Source organism: Cannabis sativa, chromosome 7 (assembly GCF_029168945.1).
Source record: "Cannabis sativa cultivar Pink pepper isolate KNU-18-1 chromosome 7, ASM2916894v1, whole genome shotgun sequence".
NCBI classification, from domain to species: Eukaryota; Viridiplantae; Streptophyta; class Magnoliopsida; order Rosales; family Cannabaceae; genus Cannabis; species Cannabis sativa.
Window position 1 is genome coordinate 32,381,514 of NC_083607.1, and position 17,229 is coordinate 32,398,742.

Sequence of the window (17,229 nt, forward strand, 5' to 3'; positions counted from 1 at the left end):
GCTACTATTGCATACTTTACTCCTCCCTTTCCTGTTGGCAGGGACCCAATAAGATCTATTCCCTAGACCGCGAAGGGCCAGGGACCAGTCATCAGGGTTATTTCATTAGGAGGAGCTCTCGGTATGTTTGCGAACCTTTGGCACGAATCACATTTTTGGACGTAGTCTATGCAATGTTTTTTCATTGCTGGCCAGAAGTATCCCTGTCTCAATATTTTCTTTGAGAGACTGGGTCCTCCTGTATGATCTCCACAGAACCATTCGTGGACCTCTAGCATAATTTGGCTAGCTTCAGGGTTCGATACACACCTTAAATAAGGCATGCTGAGTCCTGTTCAGTAGAGAATTTTATCCATCATTACATAACGATGAGCCTGATACTGGATCTTTCTAGACAGTGCCCTTTCTTGGGGCAACTCACCTTTTGTTATGTATTCTATGATGGGGACCATCCAGTTGGGTTCTTGCCCAACCGTTATTCTGGCCTCTTTTATTTTGATGCTTGGCTCTGCCAAGCGTTCCACGGGTACTACCCCCAGTCCTTCGATTTCGCTATCTGAAGCTAACTTAGCCAGACAGTCCGCGTGAGCGTTATTTTCCCGGGGAATTCTTTCTACTTTGTAGTCCATGAACTCGTGGAGCAGTTCCCGGACTATTGTTACATATGCGGCCATTCGTTCACCGCGTGTTTGATACTCTCCCGATATTTGGTTTACAACCAGTTGGGAGTCGTTGTACGCTTCTACTCTTTTGGCCCCCCGACCTTTGCTAATCTCAGTCCTACTATCAAGGCTTCATATTCGGCTTCGTTGTTTGAAGTTGAGAAGTCGAACCGTAGGGCTGCCTGGAGTCAAAGTCTGGTCGGGGATATCATCGCAATCCCCGCTCCGGATCCGTTTTCATTGGAGGCTCCGTCCACAAATACTCTCCATGTGGGGACCGATGGTATCGGCGCATTCGCGGTTGCCTCAGCTTCATTACATCCAGTGATGAAGTTTGCCAAGGCTTGCCCTTTTATGGAGATGCGGGGTATGTAGTGTAAGTCGAATTGACTTAACTCCATTGCCCATTTGAGGAGCCTTCCGGACGCTTCTGGCTTTTGCAGGACTTTCCAGAGCGAGTGATTGGTCAATACCTTGATCGGGTGTGCTTGGAAATTTGACCTTAATTTTCTTGAGGCAATTAGGAGGCAGAAAACTAGTTTTTCGATGATGGGGTACCGCGTCTCCGCTCCTATCATGCGCTTGGTGACATAGTACACGGGATGTGTTGGAATTTATTTTACCAGGATCTTAGATCTACTCACAAGTATGTTTATTAACATCCTAAATATGAACTTTCTAAAACGATGAAATAAACACATATAAAGTTAAAGAAACCTTACATTGGGTGCAGCGGAATAATATGACTCCTTCCGTTCAGATATCTAGCCCTTGATTCCTTTCTGTAGCAGAGCATTATCAATATCTGAACCTGGATCTCTTTCTCTGAATCTTTGATGCTGAAACTCATTTGCTGATGATCTTTCTTCACGATCTTCCTCACTATGATTGAGGTATCACTTGATGTGTGTGGGCACTACTCTAATCACTAAGGATTTCGAAATTCAAAGGAAGAAGAAAGAAGAAGTGGTAGCTAAAGATAGGGAGAGAGAAAGGCTCATGTTTTTCTCTGAAGGAAAAATAGAAAATTTAAGTGTAATTTTCCTGAAGCCTTCACTATCTATTTATAGCATTCCACTAGGGTTAGGTTTGAATTATTTGGCATTAAAATAATGAAAAAATAAGTTTAAATTTCCTACAAAAGTGGCTGGCCCTACACTTAGTGGATTGGGCCTTGCTTTTTGCCATTTTGCAGGTTTACCTTTTCTGCATCTGATTTTCTCAAAAACGCCAATTTTCTAATTCAACCATTTAAATGCGAATTCTAACTATTTAATAACTATAAATAATTATTAAATAATATTGTCATTTATCATATTTATTAATTGAACCATACAAAGTATCATAATTAACAAATATGCCCCTAATAACACTTTCTTTACAATTTCGCCCTTACTTAGTGAAAAATTCACAAATAGACATAGTCTAATTTGAGAATTATAATTGATTAATCAAAACCAATTACATGAGTCTTACAAGCAATATTATCTCAACTAGTGGGGGGACCATGGGTCTATATAACCGAGCTTCCAATAAGTAGATCAAGAATTTAGGACTAAAATTCACTGACTTATTAATTCTTCGTTGAATCCACGCATAGAACTTAGAACTGCACTCTCAGTATATAGAATGCTCTATATGTTCCACCATATAGACACATCATTAGTTATCCATTGTTATAATCCTAATTTGATCAATGATCCTCTATATGAATGATCTACACTGTAAAAGGGATTAAATTACCGTTACACCCTACAATGTATTTATTCCTTAAAACACTTGACCACGTATAAATGATATTTCAGCTTATGTGAAATGAGTACTCCACCATTTATGTTCGTTTGGTCAAGCTCGAAGGAGATCATCCTTTGCTTACTATTCGCCAAATAGAAGCTATAGATTCCATGTTTATGATAGCGCTCCCACTCAATTGCACTACCGTGTTCCCAAAATGTACGTATCACCCTGACCTAAAAGTAGGCTTAACTAACAAATCAAAGAACACGAATAGCCTCTCGAGATTGAGCCTAATCATATCAGGATTAAGATCATTTGATCTAGGATCAACTAGGCGATATTGACTTGAATAGATATTACGGTAAGTTTAATAAATCTAAGTCAAAGTTCAATATCTGTCCCTTCCGATGCATACTCCATGCATCCAACCTGAGCTTTACTTTAACCAATGCTCTGGAAAGAACATAGCACTTCTCCAAATGCAAGTAAACTCTTGTTGTAGATTATCATATCAGTAAAACCCTGTGTCTGATAAATCTAGGAAACTTTATTCACATAGTCATGTTTACTTTCCAATGTGTTGACGGCACAATAAACAGGATCAAGTATGTGAAAAGGGTTTCGGTATGAATTTATACATTATGTACATATAATCATGAAATAAATCATGTGAACCATGCAACATTAAATGTTATTTCTGATCTATATTAATAAACAAATCTGATTATATTGAAATGAGTTTTATTTAGGGCATAAAACCCAACAAACTCCCACTTGCACTAATATAAAACAAAAAGTGCGTTTCAAATAATCTCAACACCTTGATATGCAAATCAAGTGTAGTAGTAGTAAACTCCTCGTAATAGGATCTGAAAGGTTGAATTAACCACAACCTTTTCTCCACTATTACTCTTCCTTAATCACAAAATCATTGATAATGTGAAATTCCTCTCTATATGTTTACTCTCTTGGGATACTGGATTCTATATCTTTGGCAACTACTTTTGGTTAATCAGGAAATTAACACTAGTAGTTTAAGGCAATTTGGAATGGTGCCAAAGATGTATAGAACTTTCCTTAGACTGAATAAGTACCTTTCTGCATGACTTTAACATTCGGTCTCTCTCTCGGTAGACCTAGAGACTTCAGATAGGTTTTTACACTTCTCCAAAATCACTATTCCCCCCGGAGTAACCACCATCTTATCGAAATATTTACTAGCACGTAGGCAAATTTCGAAATCGATATGGTGTAGTCTAAGAGTTTTAAACACACCCTTATAGACTAACATATAGTTCCTCTTCTTTATCTTAGGATTTACTTGATTGTCTTCCAATGTTCTTCTCCCGGATTAATCGATACCTACTCATTACTCCCACTCAACAACGGTGTCCGGTCTAAGGCATACAAAAGCATATCTAAGACCTCTCACCTTGTTGATGTAAGAAATTCTTTCATGGCTTTATCTTTTCTGGAATAGTTAAGACTTTTCCTTAGATAAATAAAATCTATACCTAAGAAGTTGTGAAGCTTCTATAGATTGCCATTAGAAAGAAAATGCTTCAGCATCTTACTAAAGTAAGTTGCTTGCATTAGAGTAAGTAATTACCTGGTATACCACAAGCCATAGGTTTAGATAATCTCAAACCTATAATACTAGGAACAGGAAGTTTTGTTAAGTCCATAGAATAGACTTATTAACGAAAATTTCCTTTTATGTCCTTGTAATAGAAAACTTTAGGTTATTCCATGTGAATGGATTAAACCATAGTTCTATTGGCTTTCTTCTTAGTTTCTTATCTTGACAATCCATTACTTGTTTAAACTCACAATGGATTTTAATCACTTGTGTCTCCCAAGTCATAAGAAGGTGAGTTCCTAGAAACTCTCCCACTACGACAAGGTACCGTGAATTATGTCGAAGAAAACTAAATGGTATTGATCTCTTCGGTTGTGACAAGACAACGAGAGGCGATTGGGATCATCATATGTTATATAAGATGATAGAACACTTTTGGAATCAAGAATAAATATCTCCTTTATTTGCTACTTGTTTTTCAGACTTAGTCATTTTCTTAGAAAAGTAGTATTTGTTTGAACAAACACTTTCTTATCTATTGACAATGGGATGGTCCACCCCTAATCACTTAGAAAAGCTAACAAACCATGGTTAACAGTTCTAGCCTTTCTTAAGATTTTGATTAGGTCATCCATGAATCTAGTAATGATTTACATTAAGTATACAACCATTACATCATTCTGAAATTGTATTACCATAGAAGGACTTAGGCAACGACTAGTAACTAATCATCACTCAATATGCAAATCGAAATTTCTGGGGAGGTAAGTTTGGATATAATTCAAAAATCAATTTAATGATCTTTGAACTGCATATCTACTAACTATTTCTCCACCCCTATCAGTTCGCAAGATCTTTAACCACTTACCTTAATGGTTTTAACCATTGCTAGAAATTAATGAAATTTTTCAAACATTTCAAATTTCTTTGCTAAAAGGTATAATCTAGAGTTATCGTCTTAAGAATACAACGAAAAACTCATATCCACCCCTGAATGTACATCCATCTGCGAATGAGATGAACTACTTTCAGTGGATATAGGCATATTATCTCTTTGCAGAGATTGATCATGTCAAATTCACTATGAACAAGATACAAATGCCATAGATTAAAAAAAAATGTGGTAGTGTCTTTTGATGACATAGGTTTAGTTACATCAAAGAGTTCTTAGAATAGTGCAAGTGGATCCTGGTCACAGAATACCTAACTCATATTCCATACAGTTTGAATCCATTAATAAAAGATGGATATTAAACACTTGAGAAAGTGTAACTGTATTGTATCTGGAATTAGAAATATAAGAAAATTTCTGTTTGGATTCTAAAATTAAAGTCAAAGACTTAAATTCAACCAAATATAATGAGTAATTCTTTCTTGGACCACCACTACTAATACAAACTCTAAGTCAGATTTGCCCATACAAGTAGGAGATTTCTAGGATTGAGGATTTATATCAATTGGGAATAGAATTTCGGGATTATAATCATATACATCATTTAATTTCTTAAGAGAAAATATAGAATGACATGAAATGATTTATAGACCATTCATCCAATGATATGTTTTGAAGCTAATTCAAAATGAATAAGCTAAGAGGAATTAGGATAATTTCGTTTATAAATAAGAATCCAACGATGCTTCGATTAGCGAAAGTCAAAGTAATCTTATTTATACAATCTTCTTGTTTCATATCGTAAAAATACTAGTCTAAGGTGTCATCAATTGATGAACAGCTAGATGTCGCATATACAATATTTATCTTTTGAGATCTTACACTATTATGTATGTCTAATGGTAAAAATCCACTAGGGATTTATCTCATTAGATAAACAAACATGTTGGACCAACAATGAAGATTCGAAATTAAACTACAACTTAATAACAGAAAATAACATGGTTCAATATAAATTCATACACAATTCAGAAATTATAAACATATAGCAAGTAGGAATGACTAGTGAAAATACTAAAACATACAATCCTAAATAATTTCCAAGGTTTTCAATAAACTGATACAGTGTCCCGGTAGGCGAGAGTCAAAGCATCATTTATTGAATAGAGTTGTCAGCTCATCTAAAATAGAAACCATTCTAGCAACCTTTTATTCGATCAAAATAAGAATCCAACGTTGTCCCGGTAGGCGAGAGTCAAGGTTATTCTCATTTTATGAGCTTCCACCATTGTTTCATGTTTCATAAGTTTATCTCTAAGTAGTCACCGTAGGGGAGAGTCTAATAGAGACGAAAACTTACAAAACACTTATCAAATGAAATCTTACGGTGTTAAATGCGTTCAACGAATAACCATCCATAGGGGGACGAAGTCTAGCGTCTCGAGGTTATATTGAAAAAATTTAACTTTTGTAAGACCAACAATGGAGATCGAATATCTTATAATAAAGCTCATTATTTGAAAAGAGTTGTATTTTCTTTTATTCTCTTTATTTATTCTATTTATTTTAAATATATATTTATTTAATTAAAATCTTCAATTTAGAATGAAAAATTCTAAATATAAATTTTAATTTAATATTTATAAATTTTACTTAGATGGATATGAAAATAACATGAATTATTTCCATCTTAGTAATAATTTCCAATAAATATTTAGAAAAAAAATATTTAAGTTGTTACAAAATTAATTTAAATTAATTTACAACTCAAATTTAATTTTCTATAAATATATATTGCATTTCGAAAAATTAAAGTATATAAGAATACAATTTTCGAAAAATGCATATTAAAATAAAAAATAAATCCTGGAAAAATTATTCTAATTTAATGTTGGCCCAAAATTAATTAATAAAATTAATTTACAACAAAAAATATAATTTTCCTATTTAATTAAATATATAAGAAAAATTACAAATATTTAAGTATGATGATGAAAATCAACTTAAATATTAATTTTCTATTTAATTAAATACACTAGAAAAATACTTCAAGCAAAAATATCACCTATCTAGATTTTCCTTTGACTAATTAATTCTATTTCTAATAATATACTTTAATTCAATTTATTTTAAATTAATCAATAAATGAAAAAATCATTGATTTAAGTTGATCCAAGAATTAATTAAAATAAATAATTAATTTACAACTTAATCTATTTTTCAAGATAAAATTCGAAATTCTAGCATTTAAGAAATGCAATTTCGAAAAATTGATTAATAAAATAAAGAAAAAATATATTTTGAAAATTATTTAAATTTAGTTGAAAAATTAAATTTCAACTAAAAATAATTTTCTTTATAATTAAATGTCATGAAAAAGAAATATTTAAGTATGATGATTAAATCAACTTAGATATTTTATTTTCAAATTAATTAAATGTATTAAATTCAAGAAATAAATAATTAAGTGTAGAGAAGGCTTAATTATTAATCTCTAGTTTAATACTAGGAAAAATATACTTAAAATAAATTGTACCAAAATTAATTATATAAATAATTAATTTCACAATTTATAATATTTTCCTATTTAATATTAGAAATAATAAGTAGTCTAGAAATAACTATCTAGAAAATATCTTATTTGACTAAGTATCTTTTCCACAAAATTTGAAAAAATATCTAATTTAAGTTGTATTAGAAAAAATCTAGAACTTAAATATTTTCAAATTTAAATTTAATTAAATATCAAAAATTAAGTTGTAACCACTTAATTTGAAAATATTCTATTTTAAGTTAATATTCGAAAAAATATTAACTTAAAAAATATCTAAAGAATCTTAATAACCAATGCCTAAAATTCCTCAACTTAATTTTGAAATTTGAAATTCAAAAGATATTCAGATTTAAGTTGGTTAGTTGTAGATAACTGTTGCTCCTAAAATCGCCCAATATACGTGGACCAGTCAGGGAGGGACACGTGGATCAAATTACTTGAGAGAGAACTGCTAAGTCCTTGTATGACACCAGGAAGCGTTAATCAAATGGGTCCCGGAAGATGCACCCGGAGTACAAGGTACTCCCGGAAGCGAACATAGCTCAAAGGTACTCCGGGATGTGTCAGGTCTCTCCCGAGACATCAAGTCGCATTTAATGCTGCATGGGAGGAAGCGTGTTGGGACTGTACACGCAATAAAGTCTGACGGCACATCCCCCAAACAGCAGCGCTACAGTAATGATCATTTAAGTCTAGCGACGGCTACTCTGCGAAGAGTCACGTCAATCATAAGACAAAAAGGACATTCTCCATAAAAACCCTACAGCACCTAGGGATTTGACCATGCATCACCCATGGTATATTCATCGGAAATGCCCAACTTTATGGATACTTACAGACACATGTGTAAGTACAATTCTAGGGATTGCCCCTCTAAAACACTATAAATACCCCCTCAAAGCTCATTTAATGGGGTCGGAGAATCTTGGCTGCTTAAGAGCAAACAGAGAAAAAACTCACCAAGAACATTCTTTGTATTAAAGAGAGAAATATTCTCCCAAGTGTAAGATCTGTATTAAAGACATCCATAAATATCAGTGGCTCGTGGACTAAGGCTCATTAACGCCCCAACCACGTAAAAAAGTCTTCATCTCGCTTTCTTATAGCTCACTATTATATTCGTATTTTATTAGTTGCCGAAAACCTCGGTCAACATTTTGGTGCTTTCATTGAGAGCTGAGGAAAGCTGCTTCGCAACAAGCATTTAACTTCACAACAATGGTGGAGACAAGAGCTACACGTCACCCTCGCCCTCTAGAAGACGCTCAAGATCCCAACGAAGAGGATGTAGCTTCAAGGGCAGCAGAGGAGTCCGAGGAAGAAATTCCAGATGAGAACCATGAGGAACACCTCGACGAATACGCTTACGATGATGGAAGCTACCAAGAGCTGGTGCTCCTCAGGCAAAAAGCCATCGATCACGAAGCTGAGATCGAAGCTCAGAAAGTGCAAAATCAAAAAATGCACGAGGTGATGCTAGCCATGCAAAAAGCCATGGAGGCCGCTGGCATTCACGTGCATCCCAAGGCAATGGCCGCTGGACTCGATGAGGAGCCAGCTACGTCGTCGCCCAATTCCCAGCAACAAAGGCCCAGGGAACCTAGCCCTATAAGGCACCCTGCTGAGGAAAACCAAACGAAAAACCCTACTTCTGCCCCTGGTCGGAAGAAAAAGGCGCAGGATCCGCGCAAGGTCCGCTCAGATTTCCCTAAAGGGAAAGGTCCGCAGAGGGGCAAGCCCCGAAGAGGGAGTCTTGGCCCTCAGGATCGAGGGGACCGAAAGAGCGTTTCCGTGCACCAAGAACCGGGGGGTAGAGGAAGAGGAGGACAGAAATGTCCACCCGTTGATTTGAGAAATCAAATCAATGGGAATCAAGGTGACCTCCGGGATCACCTTGATCAAAAGATACGGACCCGAAGTCTCCTCGGGTACTGTAAACGAAGGGATTATGGCAGAGCTTGCCAGCCTTCGAAAAGATATTGCCCGAGTCTCCCGAAGGCCGAAGGGAGATGACTCCGACTCGGACGGTGAGGACCGGAGCCCCGCGCCAAGCATATCCCGGAGGCGGAGCTCCCTAAAACTTCAAAATGCCCGAAATGGCGGCATATGCGGGAACTCCGACCCCGGCGATCACCCGTCACGATTCAATCGAGTCATGACGATCATGCGGGTCGACAATGACGCCAAGTGCCTATGCTTCCCCCTCACTCTGAGCGGCTCGGCGGAGGAGTGGTTCAAGAAACTAGAACCAGGATCGGTGGGATGTTGGAACAAACTCCAAACCAACTTCCGGAGGCAATTTGTCGCCGCCAGGAAGGTAAATTTGGAAGTTAGTGCCTTGACTAACATCAAGCAACTACCCACCGAGACTTTGAAAAATTACATCAAGAGGTTCCGAGAGGAAGCCTCGAGGACCAAGAAGGTTGACGACGGACAACAGCTTGCGCTTCTCCAAGCAGGAATCCGTACTGGGACTCCCTTCTGGAACGAATTACAGCAAGAAGGCGCTGCTAGCCTTCAGGACTTCCAGAAGCGAGTCCAAAAATATATTAACCTCGAAGAAGCCCAGATTGTGGCTTACGGAGGCTATTATCCAACCGGGATGGCAGGATACATGCCAGGAGTATCGCCCTCGGGTACTGTCCCGACCGCGACCCCTCCGGTTAGTGGCATACAGTTTTCTGCCACTCCCGGTACAACCAAGGGCAAGCTCGCCCCGCATCTTCCCATTACGGCAATCCGTCCGGGGTGAATGGACGGGCTCCTTCACGAGCTGCCCCAACCGCTAGCTTAACAGCCCCACTCAAGGGTCTAGAAGCAAGAGGTCCTCCAAGGGCAAGACACCGAACGGGAGAGAAGCGCCAAAAGAAGGGGTACACACCCCAATACACCCAGTACACAGAGCTCACGGACTCTCAGGAACGTGTCTATTTTGCCACAAGGCAGAATACGCATTACCGGAGACCCCAGCCTTTGTACAGGGACAGCTCTCGGAGAGATCCGAGCAAAAGGTGCGAATATCACAATGACATCGGTCACAAGACCAACGAGTGTAAAAATCTCAAGGATGAGATTGAGAATCCGATCCGGTTGGGCCACCTCTATGAGTGGATCAAAAATAGGTTACCCCACCTTAACCGGGGCGGGTGGCGGGGGCATGCCTTCGGGGACACCGGGGGTACAAGCAGAGTATTGCCTCCATTGCTCCCGCAGTGACACCCAAGATATACCCGACTACCGCCTCGGCCTAATGGACGGGTAGCCATGATCTCCGGAGGTCCCCATATCGGAGGAAACACTCGGAAGGAGCGAAAGAGATATGCCGAGGCCGCAAGGCACAGTGAAGTGTGGGAGGTCACTCAACTCCCAGCTCAAAGGCCTCGGCTAATGGACCAACCCATAACGTTCACGGAAGAAGACGCCAAGACGGTGCGTTTTCCTCATCACGACCCGCTGGTCATAGAGACCCCCATTGCAAATAAAGTGGTGGCCAGGGTCCTGATTGATAATGGAAGTTCCGTGAACTTGCTCTTCAAAGAGGCCTTCACCGCGATAGGACTGACCGACCGGGACCTCTCTCCTAGCGGATCGCAGCTCACAGGGTTTAACGGGACAACTCTAATCCCGATGGGAAAAGTCGGGCTCCCGCTACCCTGTGCCCGGACACTCCACAGAGCACGTTTAAGTACTGCACCTTCGTGGTGGTAGACTGTCCAACAGCCTACAACGCAATCTTAGGCCGACCGGCCCTCGTCGACTTCGGTGCAATAACTTCTATCCGACACCTATGCCTAAAATTTCCTACCCAGGAAGCCGGAGTCGGAACGGTGAGGGGAAACCAGGAGAGGCCGGGCAATGTTACAACGTTGCCACCCATTTGCCGTTGCTCATGGTCCGGGGCCCCCGAAGTAGAGAAGGCTGAAGAAGACGAGTTGGATCCTCGTATAGGATCCGAAAGGGTCGTAGAACCAATGGAGGACGTCGAAGAGATACCAGTGTGCGACGACGACTCCACCAAAGTACTCCGGATAGGGAGAGGCCTAGATCCGGAGGAAAAGGATAAAATAATAAAAACACTGAAGGGCGCCATTGATGTTTTTGCGTGGCGCCAAGAGGATATGACCGGCATCAGCCCTCATGTCATCACCCATGTCCTCAACGTCAATCCGGACATGCCCCCTATACAACAAAAGAGACGCCCGCTCGACTCGGCGAAAGCCGAGGCCTTAGAGAAAGAGGTGGATAAACTTTTGTCCAACAAAGATGATCCGCGACGTATACTATCCGAATGGCTGGCCAATCCGGTCACGGTGCCCAAGCCGAACGGAACTTGGCGGGTTTGCATAGATTTCACAGATCTAAACAAAGCTCGCCCAAAGGATCGCTTTCCGCCGCCCAGATTGACCGGATGGTGGACGCCACCTCCGGATTCAAACTCGTTATCTTTCATGGATGCCTATGCGGGGTACAATCAAATAAAGATGCATACGGCGGACCAGAGTGCACTAGCTTCGGGACCGATAGGGGTATACCGTTATCTAGTCATGCCTTTCGGATCGAAAACGCCGGAGCGACCTATCAAAGAATGGTTAACCGGATGTTTAAAGGCCTCCTGGGACGAAACATGGAAGTATATGTAGACGACATGCTCGTCAAATCCAAAGCATGCAATAGCCATGCAGACGACTTAGAAGAATGTTTCGAAGTCGTTCGGAGATACGGCATGAAGCTCAATCCGAAGAAGTGTACCTTCGGAGTCAAGTCGGGAAAATTCCTGGGCTTCATAGTCGACGGAGAGGGATTGAGGCGAACCCGGAGAAAATTCAAGCTCTCTTGGACATGCCATCCCCCAGGAAGCATAAGGACGTGCAAAGTTTGACCGGAAAGGTAGCCGCGTTGAGCCGTTTCATCTCACGATCCACGGACAAGTGCATACCCTTCTTCAACATACTGAAGAAATGCCAAAAGTTCGAATGGACAGACGAATGCGAGGAGGCATTCAAAAGGTTAAAAGACCATATGGCAAAACCTCCTATCCTATCAAAGCCCGTCCTTGGAGAAGACTTGTTCCTTTACTTGGCGGTCTCCGAACATGCGGTCAGTGCTGCATTGGTCCGGGAGGAAGAAAAGGTCCAGCATCCCGTGTACTATGTTAGTAAACGCATGATAGGAGCCGAGACGAGGTACCCGGTCATCGAAAAACTGGTATTCTGCCTCCTGATGGCATCACGGAAGTTGAGACCCTACTTCCAAGCCCATCCAATCAGAGTTTTGACCAATCATCCACTCCGGCAAGTCCTCCGTAAACCCGAAGCCTCCGAAGACTCCTCAAATGGGCAATGGAACCGAGTCGGTTTGACTTGCATTACGTGCCCGGATTTCGTAAAAGGCCAAGCCTTGGCGTACTTCATCACCGAATGTAATGAAGCCGAGGCAACAGCCAATACTCTGCAGCCACCCATCCCCACTTGGAGAGTATTCGTGGATGGAGCTTCAAACGAAAACGGTTCGGAAGCCGGAGTAGCTATGATATCACCCCCCGGGTTGCGGCTCCAGCAGACTCCGATTCAACTTCACAGCTTCGAACAATGAAGCCGAATATGAGGCTCTAATAGCAGGGCTAAGATTGGCTAAAGCTGTAGGAGCCAAGAGGGTGGAAATCTACAGTGATTCCCAGCTGGTCGTAAACCAAGTTTCCGGAGAATACCAAACCCGCGGCGAAAGAATGGCCGCGTACGTAACAATAGTCCGGGAACTGCTCCACGAGTTCACGGACTACAAAATAGAAAGAATCCCCCGAGAAAAGAACGCTCACGCGGACTGTCTGGCTAAGTTAGCCTCGGATAGTGAAATCGAAGAACTGGGGGTGGTACCCGTGGAACGCTTGGCAGAGCCAAGCATCAAAATAAAAGAGACCACACAAACGGTTGGGCAAGAACCCAGCTGGATGGTCCCCATCGTAAAATACATAACCACAGGTGAGTTGCCCCAAGAGAGGGCACTGTCTCGAAAGATTCAGTATCAGGCTCATCGTTATGTAATGATGGACCAAATTCTCTACCGGAGAGGACTCAGCATGCCTTATTTAAGGTGTGTATCGGACCCTGAAGCTAGACAAATCATGCTGGAGGTCCACGAAGGGTTCTGTGGAGATCATACGGGAGGACCCAGCCTCTCAAAGAAAATATTGAGGCAGGGATACTTCTGGCCAACAATGAAAAAAGATTGTATAGACTATGTCCAAAAGTGTGACTCGTGCCAAAGGTACGCGAACATACCGAGAGCTCCTCCAAATGAGATCACGCTGATGACAAGCCCCTGGCCCTTCGCGGTCTGGGGCATAGATCTCATCGGGTCTCTACCTACGGGAAAAGGAGGAGTAAAGTATGCAATAGTAGCAGTAGACTACTTCACCAAATGGACAGAGGCTGAGCCTATGAAGACAATAACCGCTAAGAAGGCGTTGGACTTTGTTGTCAAAAACATAGTGTGTCGATACGGCTTACCTCACAAAATAGTCTCAGACAATGGAAAGCAATTTGATTGCGAGGAATTTACTGACTTCTGCAACCGACACGGAGTAGTGAAAAGCTTCTCCGCGGTAGCCCGGCCTCAAACAAACGGCCAGGCGGAGGCAGTCAATAAAATCCTAAAGGTCACCTTGAAAAAGAAGCTGCTGGCTTGTAAAAATAACTGGCCTGAAGAATTGCCAAGGGTATTGTGGGCCTACCGGACGACCCCCAGAACCACAACCGGTCACTCGCCGTTCTCAATGGCATACGGTTGTGAAGCAATGGTCCCGGTGGAAACATTATTCCCATCCCACAGGAGAACGACTTATGATCCGGCCACCAATCAGGCCCTGCTCCAAGAAGCGCTGGATCAAGTCGAAGAACTCCGGGATGAGTCCCAAATACGGATGGCCGCTTATCAAAAGAAGGTGACCAAGTATTTTAACTCCAAGGTTAAAAACAGAAAATTCGCTATCGGTGACATGGTCCTAAGAAGGGTCTTCCCAGCCACCCAAGAACCCGGAGTGGGGGTACTTGGACCAAATTGGGAAGGACCATATGAAATCGAGGACGAAATCGGCTCTGGCACTTACAAACTGAAAAGAATGGACGGAACTACTGTCCCAAGAGCCTGGAATGCCGATCACCTCAGAAAATACTACCAGTAGCGAATTAAACTTAGCTTTTGTTTAAAGGGTTTGTACCGTCCAAATGTATGCCTCCTCTATATTAAATAAAACTGAGTGCCTTAAAAACAAAGTTTCTATGCCACTCAGGGGGGTACTAGGGTATACCGCACGGACAAACAAAAACAAGCTAAGAAAAATATCCTGACCCAAAGGGCAGGTCAAGCTAAGTAAAACATCCTGACCCAAAGGGCAGGTTAAGCTAAGTAAAATATCCTGACCCAAAGGGCAGGTCAAGCTAAGTAAAATATCCTGACCCAAAGGGCAGGTCAAGCTAAGTAAAACATCCTGACCCGAAGGGCAGGTCAAGCTAAGTAAAATATCCTGACCCAAAGGGCAGGTCATAAACATGCGCAAAGAATAAAAGGCGTAAGTATGAAATCCTGAGCCAAAGGACAGGTTGAAATATATGAAGTGTGGAAAAAAGATCGCACATATATATATAAAAAAAAATATATATATAATAAAATATCCTAACCCGAAGGTTAGGTCATACACATATAAATGGCCCGGGGACAGGCCTTAAATTGTCTCCCCTTTAAATAAAGACTGCCGCCTGTAAGTAAACTGTTCTAAGGCAGCAGCAAATATGTACAAAGGAAAAAAAGAGTTATGAAAAGAACGGGTATAATCTGGGTCAATAATAGGGCAGCTCAGTCAGCCCGTGGCGGAAGACGAGGTCCGATCCGTGCCTCAAGCTCAGCATCAAGTCTCTTCTTCTTCTCCCGAAATTTGGCAATCATGTCCTCGGGTTTGGGATAGAAAGAAAGCTTGATGCTCTGATCGTTGGTGGCCCAAGCCATGTAGACACCATCATCAAAGCGCTTCGGGCACCGGGCGCAGGAGACGGGAGAAAGGAGCTCGGCCCTCTTGGCCTTCCTAATAGACTGATCTTTGTAGTCCCGAAGCTCCTTCAACTCCGCAGCCAGAGCGGCCTTGGATTCAATATCCGACTGGTGAGTCTCCTCTAGAGACTTCACCTTGGCGGCCATTTCGTCCAAAGCCTCCCTGGCCTCCCGAAGGTCCCGCCTGGCCTTCTCGGCGCCCCCGGTTGAGCCCTCAGCTCCTCCTGATGATGGGCCTCCATCCTGCCTCTCCGCTGGGCCTCGGCCTGGATCATGTCCTCCGCCTGAGCCTCCCTCCGGATAGCCTCCTCCTCCCTGGCCTTGGCCCTCTCTTCCTTAGCCTTGGCCGCAGCCTCCTGGCGCTCGGCGGCCTCCTGGTAGATCAGCCTCTCCGCAGTAAGGTCTTGAAGGACCTTCTTGACGTCGTTCATGTCCCCAAAATCGGACAGAGCGAAGCCATGGCTTATGATGTTCTTGGAGAGGCGACCGGCCTCAGCTGCAAGCTGAGCCATAATGGGATGTAAGGGAAAATTCCTCAAAGGAAGAAAACAAAATACAAACACCAAAAAGGAAACGTAAGAAATTGCAAAGTACTTACCACTGTGAGGGAATGGCTGAGGTCCTGGACTTGGAAGATAGAGTTCAGAGAGGCACAAGTGGCAAACCGCTTGGGCGCACAGCGTGTAAGCTGAGAGGCGAACTCACCGGTCATTTCCGCAGCAAAAGGAGCCAGAGTGGGCCCAAGGAGGGGACGGAACCAGTCTGCCAAAGGATCCAGGTTGAGGTTCCACGGATCATGATATTCCGGATGGTTAATGCTCGCCTCAACCTCCGCCCCGCGGGATCCTCCTAAGGGCCTCCACATCGGCATATCCCCGGAGTACTCGTCCATAGCGTAGTTGTGCTTGGCTATGCGAAGCTCCCCGCTCGCCTCATCCCCCGAATCGGGGTAAGCTCAATGCGAGGAGGAGCAGGATTTTCCTCCATTGGAGACACCCCGCCGTCTAGGCCATGAGCGGGAGTGTCGGCCCTCCGAGGCCTCTTCGGCTCGTCTTGGGCAATCATCTTGCCCTTGCGCTTGCGGATCAGAGCCACTTCTGACTCCTCCTCGTCCTCCTCTGCTACCACTGGGAGAGCTTGAGGGTCTCCAGCACCCTCGGCGGCTTCCTCCGAGAAGTCCCATCCTTTCCTCGGCCTTCTCCCGGAAGCACCTCCTCGTCATCCACCAAGTCGATGGTTTCGGGAGGAGCGCCGGAAGAAACCTTCAAGGAAGGGGCCGGGGGAGAGGGGGTGAAAGCCGGAGGAGCCACCGGAGTATGGACCCCAGCCAGCCGTTCCAGGATGGCATCCATGGAGGTACCTGTTCCAATAAAGCAAGCAAGTGTTAGAAGTCCGTGAGAAACTACTTACAAAAGGCGCAGTAAATAAACTACTCCTACCCGGACTCCCTAGTTCGGCCCTAGCAAAGTCCTGAACTTTAATGCTGGCAGCATCATCTCCAAGATAACTGTCCGAGGGCCGAAACCAGCTGGATGCTATGTAAGCCGACGGACCTAAGGGAATAGGTTCCGGAGGGCCGGGGCCCATCCGGGACCGACCTAGGTAATCTCCTAAGTTTGTAAAATAAAACTCCTTCAAATGATCCCCCCACCGGGTCGACGGCATTTTAAACCTACGGAGACGCTCGTCGAACCCTATGGGCCTACGACTGGTATATTCATCAACAGAAGGGACATATTGAATTATCAAAGGAGACTTACCA

The 17,229-nt window shown here is 42.6% G+C and overlaps 1 protein-coding gene across 1 annotated transcript; it reads right to left on the reverse strand.

The window, feature by feature from the left end:
- Positions 1-15,144: 15,144 nt before the first annotated feature.
- Positions 15,145-16,332, reverse strand: LOC133039691 (uncharacterized). The gene is made up of 3 exons (XM_061118604.1): positions 16,066-16,332; positions 15,652-15,970; positions 15,145-15,194 (listed from the first exon to the last, which is right to left on the reverse strand). The coding sequence occupies exons 1-3, from the start codon at positions 16,330-16,332 to the stop codon at positions 15,145-15,147; spliced, it is 636 nt and encodes a 211-aa protein (XP_060974587.1).
- Between the last annotated feature and the right edge of the window lie 897 nt (positions 16,333-17,229).

Bases quoted from the DNA above. Each gene is read 5' to 3' on its own strand.
- LOC133039691 (XM_061118604.1), bottom strand. From the start codon at position 16,332: ATGTGGAGGCCCTTAGGAGGATCCCGCGGGGCGGAGGTTGAGGCGAGC. The intron at 15,971-16,065 runs GTAAGTACTTTG...ATTATGGCTCAG, and splicing joins TCAGCCATTCCCTCACAGTG to CTTGCAGCTGAGGCCGGTCG. The intron at 15,195-15,651 runs GCGGGACCTTCG...CTGCTGCCTTAG, and splicing joins GGGGGCGCCGAGAAGGCCAG to AACAGTTTACTTACAGGCGG.